This window comes from Lipophrys pholis (genome assembly GCF_963383615.2).
Source record: "Lipophrys pholis genome assembly, chromosome: 8".
Lineage (NCBI taxonomy): Eukaryota > Metazoa > Chordata > Actinopteri > Blenniiformes > Blenniidae > Lipophrys > Lipophrys pholis.
The window spans coordinates 29,682,205-29,693,455 of record NC_137630.1 but is presented as its reverse complement, the minus strand read 5'-3'; the positions used below and the strand labels follow the sequence as shown (position 1 = coordinate 29,693,455).

Here is an 11,251-nt window from a genome sequence, read left to right as displayed (position 1 = left end):
TAAACGATTGATTTTAAAAATCTGATAATGAAACCAATGTTCTTAAAGATGCAATCATTTCCTTAGAAACCTGATGTGAGTCTGTATATATTGCTGGTTTAGCATTTCAGATTGTTTTTTAGGTTTAATTTGTCATAAAAACATTATTTAATAGAACATACTATATATTGTAACCAAGCACCACAGAGATCAATGAGAATTAAAGCAAATCAGTTAAAATGGCTCTTATTTTCATCCAACACATGGGTTACACATGTATGGATGTGTTGTCTTTGCCTTGAAATAAACAGTATAACAGTAATTTGAGTAATTCCACTTGATGTGCATTAAATAATTGACAATAATCTTCCCTTTATATATGAAACCAGTCATTTATGGCTTTTTGTAATTACCCAAACACCAATGTTGACCTTAAAAATTCTCCAGTGTTTATCTGTTTATATGTTAATAATCAGCACTAATAAAGTGCCTCTATTCACCCAGATTATAATTTGTGGCTTGAGGAAATAAAAAGACACAAAAAGTCTTTTCCCACAAGAATATAATTTATTCTTACCTTCATTCTTTTCCTACTGGAATTGGCAGTAAACTGCTATTAGTCTCCACGAGGATAGTCCTAATAAACTGCGTGAACACGTACAGAACAGCAATAAATAATACAAAACAGGTACAAAACAACTAACAAGAATGAATACAGTCAAATAAAATCAAGATACGTTTTCCTAAAAATGCACGTTTAAGCCGAATCTGAAAATCAGCGCATTGCTACTGCAGTTTAACTTTGGCTGATAAAACCTTGCGAGAACGTCTGTGAACGGGTGTGAAGGTGCCAAAGCTATAGAAATCCTGCAGAACGGAAATAGATAAGCATTAAAAACCAGGAAACTCCTGACAATCCAAGCTGCAGAGCGTTCGTTGCGATTTCCAGTCACGCTGCTGACGTGGACAAAATCCCTGAAGCTGCAGTCACAGACACAACCGCTGTCCGTGGTTTGGATGAAGTACAAGAGCAAATAGATGAAGACGAAGTGAGCATGACATCAGGATATTTGGAAAAGATTCAATTCAGTTGAGTGGATACTAAACTATATATAAATATAAAAAAAAATAAATAAATAAAACATAGCTAAAATTACGAGTTTGCTGTCTGTACTCATCTCTGCTGTCAGTGTGTACTGGTGAATTATAAAAATACCATTCGGTAGAGAAAGTTGACTGGTTCAAAACTCCAAGCAACTCAGTTTCATTCAATTTCCTGAGAAAAACTTTCATTCATCCATCGACTCTTCGTCTGCATCACCCAAAGCAGCGGTCACCTGAAACTGGTGGAAGTCACCAATCAACCTCATATTCAAGTCTTTGTCGTGAAGCCAGTGTAATAACCCACACAGGCACTGAAGGAACATGCAAACTCAGGTTCACACATAACATGGCCCCGGTGGCTCGCGTCTTCCTCCTGACTTGGAAGTCTTTCCTTTTATTTCCTCACATCGGATAAGTCCTTTCACTGACTGGTCATGCACTTGAACCGGTTCTTAAAGTAGAAAACTTCGTCACCGGACATTTCATTGAAGGACGAGTAGCGGAACTTCTCGTAGGCCTTCTGCGAGTCTGATTTTGTCCAGGGCAGTTTGATCTTCGAAGCGTGGTTTACGATGATGTCGCTGCAGGAGCCGACGTGTAGAGAGCCCAGAGCGTCCACAAAGAACTCTGCAAATAAATACACGCATGAATGAATAGATGGAAACAGAATGATCAAATCTTATACGCACATCTTTTATTACAGGGGTGGTAATTGATTAAAGAAACTACTAACTACTAACTAGAATCAAGAGCACTTGCAACAGAAATTGTGTTTATTCAGAATTCTTTGAGATGAGTGGACATAAAAAACTACTATAAAGTGGCTACTGGAGCCCAAATTAATTACTTCAGCTAACTTTATTCTTCTTCCATCCAGTAACTCCTGCAAATAAATGTTTCCTGTTTCATTTCATTTTTTCCAACGCTAATTCGTGTGTGCAGCAGCAGCAGCCACAGGAAGTGGAAACGTAGGGTTGTTGCGTTGAATTAAACATGATTTTTTTTTTTTTTATGTCAAACTGAAAAAAATAAACTAAAAACATTTAATGATACAAAATATAATTTTCCCAACTCTGTTTCATTCCCACTGGCCTAAAATGAGACGCTGAAAGAGAAAAAGCTCAAGCCATTTCATCAAAATATCGGGATGATTGAAATTTATAGTTGTAATAAATCTCAAAATGATCATAAAAAAACAGACAACAGTGTAATAACACATTCGTATAAAAGAAAACTAACCACTGACCTAGATGGCCACTTCGAGACAAGCGCGGATCAAAGCCGGTCTGATGCACTTTGTCCGTCCGCCCCATGAAGAAGTTGATGACGGCGTCGACCACCACGCAGTTAGGAAATCCCTCGACGACGTGGTGGTAGCCTTGTCGTATGCGTAAACAGTCTCCGTCTCCTGAACCTTCTTCCACTGAAATGGTGTGACGGAATGTGGCCGTGTAGCCGGTCACCTCTCTCACTGCCCCACCAACCTGAAGGCGAGCAAACAGAAAGACAACAACTGTAATCAAAAGGTTTATACACAAGAACTGATGGATAATAATATATATAAAGACTAAACAAGCAACAAAGCAGCAGAGATTAGAGAATTCTCCAGCTTCATCTGCCTTAAACCAAGGCCCCACTTAAAGGACAACGTTTCATGTGACAACACCTAATCCAATAAAAAAAAAAAAAAAAAAAAGTGTTGCGTTTACACTGCAGTAGCGGACACACTGACAACAATGTAGTTAGTATGCCAGACCACAGGAGGGCGCTGTCACTTGTTTTTGTAATGAAACCACACAGACATGCTAGAAACGTGAACAAAATTGAAAGAACCTGACATTCGTATGGACTGATGACAAATCGGATGCTACCAGGAGAGAGTCTCAACTAGAAGTTTAGAAGCCCGAAAATGTTTTTTTTTTTTTTTTTTTTTTTCTTAACACAGTTCCCAGAGTGGGGAAATTCTAAAACCCCAGCTCAGCTTTGAGGTGTGGATGGCAAAGACAATCATCCGTGGAAAATAAATTACGTCATCGCCCTGCCCCTCTCCTCCCCATCGCGGTGTCAACTAATAACCACAACAATGGCGGAGTACATGCTTCAGGTCAACCGTCAGAAGCTAATGACACTAGTCGGAGGAGAAGGAGGAGTATAGACCTATAGAACTCAGAGTTATATAGAAGTCTATGATCAGGAGTCTACTTCTAAATTTCTATGTGCTCCATTTTTGGTGTATTTGGTGAGTCACAGCGCCCCTAAAGGTCTGGCATATGCACTACATGCCATTAAGCGGCATGTTAAGATGTGTTCATAGTGACGTGTGGGCAGAATTTGTTTGAATCATGAAAGCAGATAACCTGAAACTCAAACCAGAGCAGCATTAGACACAAAGACTCGAGGAGCCTTGAGGAGGACACAAGCTGAAACAAGTCATAAAGACTGCAGCGGCATCGCCGCACATTCCAGGTAATCTGTTTACATTTCAGAGCTGTGAGTCGCAGAGGCAGGCTCAGGCACAGAAAACTAAGATTGAATCATCCATCTAAAAGTACTCAAACTACCCTTTCTCCGAACCGTTGGAAAATCCATCTCACCAGATCCAGAGTAGTGGTCTCGAGCACCTCCACCATCCGCTCCAGCTTCGTGTTGGAGGTGAAGATAAAATCATCGTCCACCCACAGCACGTACTTGGTGGTGACTTGAGACACGGCTAGGTTTCTCCCTGCAAACCAACCCTGCAGAAGACACGCCAAAATGCAATCACACGCCTGTCCAAGTGCTACGGGACACTCGTGGAATGCACTCAGCTCTTTACCTTCCCAAAGGGCATAATGTAATGTTCAATGTGAGGACCGGACACCGGCTGAGGATGTTGGTTATCGTCTGCGATCACGATCGTGACGGTGGGATAAAAAAGTCGTATGCTGTCGATGAGATCTTTGAGTTTGTCGTAGCGTAGGAAGGTCTTGGTGGCGATGGTAACAAGAGCGCTGACATTATACCCTGAGGGGACAAAGAGAGAAAAGGACTGCATTTCATTGTGTGTTTCAATAGTAAATAATGTCCCATTGTAACTGCTCACAAACCTGTTTGTTGTCCCGCGTTGTGAAGCTTGGGAACAGTTTTATGTCTCACTTTGATGGTGAAAAATGATTTGTGGCCTTCGGTTGAAAACTGAACTGCAGAGCAAAACAAGGAGAAAGAGAGACAAACTGAGCGCGATCTGAGAGGATGTGTTGCCACTGAGGTTTGGCTTGTTAGTGGACAGGAAGTGGAAAAGTTCCTACTTTGCAGTGAGAAAACCACACGTGACGGAAATTAAACAGCAAAGTGAGCAAGTGAGATCACAGTGCAACTATTTTTGACAATATTGTGTGGTATCTGTTGATAATGAGGTGAAAAGAAGCTTTTATTATTATTTTTCCTACTTACCTATCTATCTATCTATCTATCTATCTATCTATCTATCTATCTATCTATCTATCTATCTATCTATCTATCTATCTATCTATCTATCTATCTATCTATCTATCTATCTATCCATTGGTGACATTAATACTGCGAGTGTGGTGATTTATGTACCGGTGTCTGCCGTCTTGGGATGAAACACGGTGTTGGTGTAGGTGACAAACTGTAGCTGCCGGTTCAGAGCGGAGAGAAGAGGACTCGACAGCGTCATGAGCTTCTCTCCGTCCCCTGTGATGGAGACTGACTCCACCGTGGCAGCGACATCAAAAGTACCAAGTGTCGCTGTCAGAGATACCTGTCACATAATGGGTCGTTATTATTTTTTTGGGGGGGTTAACAACAAGAAGGTTAACGCTAAAAACAAAATGTATAGATGAAGAACTCACTGTATGACTCGGTCTTGGTGCCTCTTTGAGGCCCAAACCTGTTGAAACAAACCAAATAATACAGAAGGCATTTTGACTCAAATACCAAAAGAGAAAGTATCGTTTGTTTTTTTGATGAGTTCAAAGTGCTCTTACCAGGAATGATGATTGTTTTGAGGGGGCGCACCTCCACACCCTGGGTGGGGTACTGAAGAGGATTGTTGGCCTCAGCTACAAGAAGCAGATCTGCTGAGCTGAAGGACCTTTAACATATAGAATGGAGCCAGCATTACGCATGTTTTTACAAACTCACCCTGACAGCATGGCTTTGAGGCCAGTCTGACAGTAATGAGGTAGTCATCTCTCATGGCAGCATCACTGATATCTCAGCTCGGGCCTCGGTGTTGTGTTGCGTCCGCTACTCTTAAAGGTTTTCATATCATCCAGCTTTTAAACACTTTCACATGGTCTCATCGGTCCAAAAATGTTGTATTCAAAGTTTATTGCCCCAAATCCAGCTTCTCCTTGATTTTCCTCCATTCGAATATTGGATCAGAGGAGCTGCATTCAGAATCTGCTGTGTCTGTGTGAGCTGGACTGGCTCCGCCCACACATGCCCATATTGGGAAGAGGAGGAAGTACTTCCTCTCGTGGTGCCATGTGCCACAGCAGAGCCGTCTAATTGTGGGAGGAGTCAAAGGGAGGGCCTACCTTGAATGTGATTAGCTGAACCCCCGATGACACTATATAGGGTTTGATCTCTGATTGGCTGGTTGGAGCAACACAATTTTAAAAAACTGAAACAAGTCAGGGAGAGAGAGGACATACTGTCTTCACTTCTGGGGCGTCAGTCCAGGTGTGGGGACGATTATTACTGCTGGATAACCATTAGAAAGTGTATTTTGCGTAATATGACTCCTTTACGAAACGTGTTAAGAAATCAAGGTTTTCTCTGAAATTTTTACTATTTGCTTGTTGTGTTGTTAGTGCCATAATAACCTTTAAATTTGAACTTTTCTTTGTCATGTACGTCTATATTTTGGCAAAACCCAAACAATTTCTACTTAAAATTCCTACAACCATGACTTAAAGACTTGGTGACTTAGTCACTAAAATTGGTCTTTCTGCTTCTATGAAATATGTGGATTCATCCTTTTCTAGTGTCACTACTTAACTAGTCTAGTAAACAGCACGAAGTGATGAAGCCTTCCAACACATGTGACCAATTCCAGGTACGACCTGATTTGATAGCAGTCAGATAGATTACCATGGTGTCTTTCTGCTTCTCTGGCCTCAATGTTCTGGACTAAAATGATTGTAACCCTGCTGGTCTCTGAGCTATGGCTTGGAGAAATTCCAAATGCCAAATCAAGTCAACCATCAAAAGCCTCCGACGTTAGAAGGAAAGAGAATAAAGCAGGTGGAGGCGACTTGTTCGGTGTGTCAGTGAGGCACAACGTAACAAACACATCAGCTGAGAGTCACATAATTAAACACGCTGTGTGTTTAATGGTTACCTCATCTGAAAGTGAGCGTACTCCTGAGCTCTGTGGCGCTTCACGCCTTCAGGATCTGGGTGGACCTGCAGGAATCCCTGTTCCAGGTTGTGTGCCCACACACGTGGGAAAAGAAAGTCAGAGAACGGCAAGTGGAAGGTTTCCTCATCAGCCAGGCACACACATTTGTTCTGAGCCAGATGGCTGTCTCGGAAACACAAAGGGAGGAGTTGAGAAGGGTGAAGAATCGATCTTAATTACAACATTTCGGGAGAAACAAGGTGCTGACGAATAACGCACCTTGCGACGTCCTCCTTGATCTTGTAGTTAATTTCAGCCCCACTAGTGTCTCTGATTGTCCCACTGAAGAGTTTCCTCGCTGGACTCTCCTGTCGGATGTCAACTGTCGTGCTTGTTCCCGGCCTCCAGGAGTAAAATAGGGTTGTCAACAGTCCAACGGCCAAAACCAGTCCAAGACACTTCTTATCAATTTTACGCATCTGCAGAGAAAATTTACAGTAATATCTAAACAGTCCGTGATTTTGTGTCTCACGTCAGAATCATTGACTTAGACAGGAATGTATGTTAGTTTTACATCTGGGTAACACGTGTAGTAAATGTACTTTGTGACCAACGTTCTCACTGTGGCTGTCTGTAGCTGAAGAGTGCTTGAAGTACAGGATGTGGTAGGTCCAAGTCTGGTATGAAGGGTTGTCTTTTTAACTCAAGATAGCAATGCTGTTAACGTCAATGCAAGCGCTTGTGATTCTGAGAAAATGACAAAAAAACTAAGTAGGTACAAGATTAAAAACCAAAACAATAATCTTCACCTTTATTAACCTATTGAAACCTCTTTTTTTTTTACTTAGATATCCTCTAAATCTGTGAATCTGCTTTCATTTGTCGTGTGTTTTGTGTGTGTGTGCCATAAAAAGTCACATACATTCGTTTATCTGAACAATTATCTATAAGCCTGTATTTTCACAATATAGGTGTTTTAAAATTGGCTGCTTGTACCAGCTTTTAGTCTGCTCCCACATTGGAGATCCCTCATTTTTGAAGGGATACAAAGCAGAACATTGCAACTGGTTCTCAAGTCCCCCGATGCACCTCCACAGCCTTTAAGAACAGTATCTGTAACTTCCTTAACTAGATTTGAGTGTAAACTCACACTGTATGAACTGTGAAACTCTCATGTGAAGAAGCTGCCTTTATAGTTTTTATAGATGTGGGGGGAAATACTCCGAGCATGAGTAACAAGGAGGTGTTGCTGTGTCACCAGATCAGCTCTTCGGCTCCTCGAGGTTTTGTTTCCGGTAAAGACAAACACACACATAACGTCTTCCATCAACTGAAATCCGGCCATTGTGTGGCCGGGTAGACTCTATAAGAAGGGCAGTTGTGGAACAGCTCAGTTGTTGAAGGTGGCGTGAGTGATTGATCGGACCTTTGGCCACTGTCACACAGCAAAGGGCAGATTTAATGGTGGAGGAGGAAGAGGAGATAAGAGATGATAACTACATTATCCTTGCAAAGTCCATTCAAAACAGGTGCTTACACTGAACCACCTCACCAACTGGTTTTCATAGATGCCACATGAGTCCAACTTTCACATTAGATTTTTGGAGCCTCATAAATGTTTACGCCATATGTGCACACTTTTGTACAGCCTTAGATCATTACTGTGTCCCTCTGGATGTTTCCTCGTCTTTGGAAAACTTGTCTACTTTTAAATCCTTACCTAAGACACACTTTCACATTTTAGGTTTTCGCTTAGACTTTATTTCATTGCATGTATTTTTTTATAAACTAATTATTGTGCTTTACTTTATTTTTTTGTTTCATAAGTATCAAATATTCTACCTTGCCATCTTAACACACAAACAAGTAACAGAGGAAAAGTCTAAAGGACACATTTCATTGACTGAAACAGCGTTTGTGTTTTAATCTGTGCTCCAAGGTGTATTACAACAGAGTAAGTGGAGCAAGGTACTAAAAGAGCGTATAAATAAACCCTGATCACAGATTAAATATCATCACAGCACTGCACGTCTAGCTGTTAGGTATCTTTGTTACTTTATGATCATTCAATTTTAATCCATATTTGTGCTTTTTGATAGTTACATAATCAGCATCTTCTCTTATCTAATCACCTGTCTACGTTCTCCTATAGAGAGATTCAAAGGTCTTACAGCAGAACGAGGAGGAAACACAACTTTCTATTTTCCTCTTAATACATTCCTGGTTTTTATTCCACACGTGCGTATTATATTTGCTGTATCAGAGCAGATCCATCAGCGTGATCATCTCCCAGCCTGGCAGGTTACAAAGACCTGAGCCACGAACGAGTCAGGGTATACATGCAGCTTGTCTCAAGACGCAAACTGTCTTTCAGTTGCGTTTCTCCGAGTGAGTTAATCCTTTCTTTTGTCTAACGTCCTGTATATGGCAATGCGACAATATGTGAAAACACTTTTGGAACCAGCGTCAGCTTGCTTGCATTTTTCTTCCTCTTTTCTTTCTTCCTCTTCCCTTAAAGTACACTATTCTACACACTCATCCATGCTTTGGGACATTTAGCGTCCCGTGGCGGCTGGTTGTGGCGACGTATAGTCCAAGCCGGACAGGTCACAGAGAGACAGACTGCCACACACTCACACAGTCACCTAAAAGACAATACGCAAACTCTGCAACAAGCCCAGAGTTGAAGCAGTCAGATTCTTGCTTTGAGTTGAGAGGGCAAACCAACACACAATCAAAAATAACATTTAATTTTATGTCAATGTTATTGTTGTATAAGCAAGTCTTTTAAAGTGAAGCCGCTATGATCTCTAATATCTACGTCCATGCTTATAATTTTTCATGATGACGATGATTAAGATGAACAAACGTTTCTATATGTGTATGAGGAATACTTTGTTGTGTCTGTACTTTTCATATAAGTCAGGGTGTTTTAGGGGTCTGTGCAACTGTTTTTTGCAACCTTATGCAATATTTCATAGCAAAAGCCTTCATTTATTATGTAATTTCTCAACTTATGACAATATTTCAGTTTTTGATTTTGTCTGTCCTACAGTATAATAGTTTTTTGTATAGTATAGTATTCTTATGTTTGGAAGTATATGGATATTGGTAGTAATTTAACTTCTACTCTTTCCAGCTTGGCTTCGGCATAAACCAGTGATTCTGAATCTCTTTCATATTAATCAGTAAATAGTGTTGGTCGAACGGAAAATTGTTTGTTTCTCTCCACATTATCACTCAAACTGTCTTCCACCCAGTCCACCCATGTGCATTTGGACAAAATCTACAGTAAAGTAGACTTGTTGTCGTTGTGAACGTCAGATTCTTTTCTGGGTATCACAGTTCAAAGAGTGTTAGTTGGATTGGTGTGTTAAACACCAATTTAATAACAAAAGAAAATGTTCGAAGCAGAGAATTCACTTCAAAATCTTCCTTAAACCACAGCAAGTGTCGAGAACGTGCTTATGTGCACAAATCTGTACTATCTTAAGCACACAGCAATTTGAAGCAGCACGGTTAAATTTTATTTTATTATGTATTTCTTGTATATTTACAATGTACAATATTTTACCAGAATACTGTATAGTCTGTACAAACTCAACATCAAGTGCATTTGTGAGAGCAGGAAGTTAGTGTACTGCTCTGATCTGTGCACATGGCATCAATCTTACTGTCAGTTTAGTGGAATTAAACCATGTAAATGTGAATCAGGATGTCTGTTGTAAAATCATACAATCTGTGAGCCAAATGCAAATATATATATATATATATATATAACAACGACCTGTTCATGTTCAAGCTGGGGTTTTCACATGGGCGCAGAGGTGTTTTAATAAAGAGCAAGAAGTAAGAACAACTTCCTGCCACAACAGATAGGTAAATCCGTTGATGATAAGTTGCCCTACTTCCTATTTTTGATTTCAGAAAAAAAAAAGACACCGTCTGCTGATTTGTGTTTTAGTTAGATTCACAGAAAACATGAACAAAAAACAAAACTACAATGGAATGTGACGTCTACTCCGTTAATTACCTCAATATAGATTAACCTTCAAACCAAAAACGGACAGAGTAGTATAGACGTTGTAATTTGATTTAAAAAAAAAAAAAAAGAAAAAAAAAGAGACGAGTAGATTTGAATCAATTGAGTCTTTATATGGAGACTAGATAATAAGAAAAATGAGGCGTTTGCACTTGACATAGTCTCCACTTTCATGAGTCAATATTTGTCAGGGATAAATAAGTGGAAGCAACAGAACCGGTTGCTTAACCACCTCACAGTTGCATTTCTACAATAATAATAAAAATAATAAATAATAAAAAGGAAGACACAGTACTTACTTTTCCTCTGACAGTCTTCTTCCTTACTAGTGAAGTGACTGCTGCTCCTCAGTGAAACGCACTCATGCACAAGCCCTCTTCATGGCCACGCCCCTCCAGTGACTCCCATCTGATCCAGAAATAGGTGTGTTTTTTCTTTTTCTTTTTTTTCTTTTTTAAATTCAGATCATTAACTCATAGCTACCAGTGTACTACCACGTTAAGTGTTCTCTCAACTAACATATTCAAATCAGCAGAGAGGAGAAGGAAGCAGCCATGTTAACCATCTCTGTAAATCATTAGTGACAATCTATCATCTGCAGTGAATCTCTGATCAGTCCTTTAAAGATCTGATATGTTAGAAAATTTGGTTTGTGATCTGATCATGGCTGCCATTTCAAAACCTCTTTAGATTTGATTATTCTGTAAAAAAAAAAATAAAAAAAAATGTGAATGCAATGTAGGTGAGAAGTTCAGAGTTCCTGTGAAGAAGCTCTA

General features: G+C 40.0%; 1 protein-coding gene across 1 annotated transcript; it reads right to left on the bottom strand.

Annotated features, from left to right (window-relative positions):
- Window positions 1–530: 530 nt before the first annotated feature.
- b4galnt1a (beta-1,4-N-acetyl-galactosaminyl transferase 1a) lies at window positions 531–10,856 on the bottom strand. The gene is made up of 11 exons (XM_080468454.1): window positions 10,775–10,856; window positions 6,713–6,912; window positions 6,434–6,616; window positions 5,073–5,179; window positions 4,938–4,975; window positions 4,666–4,846; window positions 4,170–4,262; window positions 3,899–4,086; window positions 3,678–3,818; window positions 2,330–2,567; window positions 531–1,710 (listed from the first exon to the last, which is right to left on the bottom strand). The coding sequence occupies exons 2-11, from the start codon at window positions 6,910–6,912 to the stop codon at window positions 1,505–1,507; spliced, it is 1,575 nt and encodes a 524-aa protein (XP_080324580.1). The 5' UTR covers window positions 10,775–10,856; the 3' UTR covers window positions 531–1,504.
- Between the last annotated feature and the right edge of the window lie 395 nt (window positions 10,857–11,251).

Excerpts from the sequence above, each read along its gene's own strand:
- b4galnt1a (XM_080468454.1), bottom strand. The coding sequence starts at position 6,912 with ATGCGTAAAATTGATAAGAAGTGTCTTGGACTGGTTTTGGCCGTTGGA. Across the intron at positions 5,180-6,433 it reads TACGCTCACTTTCAGATGAG|GTCCTTCAGCTCAGCAGATC; the intron begins GTAACCATTAAA and ends TATATGTTAAAG. Across the intron at positions 4,263-4,665 it reads TCCCAAGACGGCAGACACCG|TTCAGTTTTCAACCGAAGGC; the intron begins GTACATAAATCA and ends TTTGCTCTGCAG.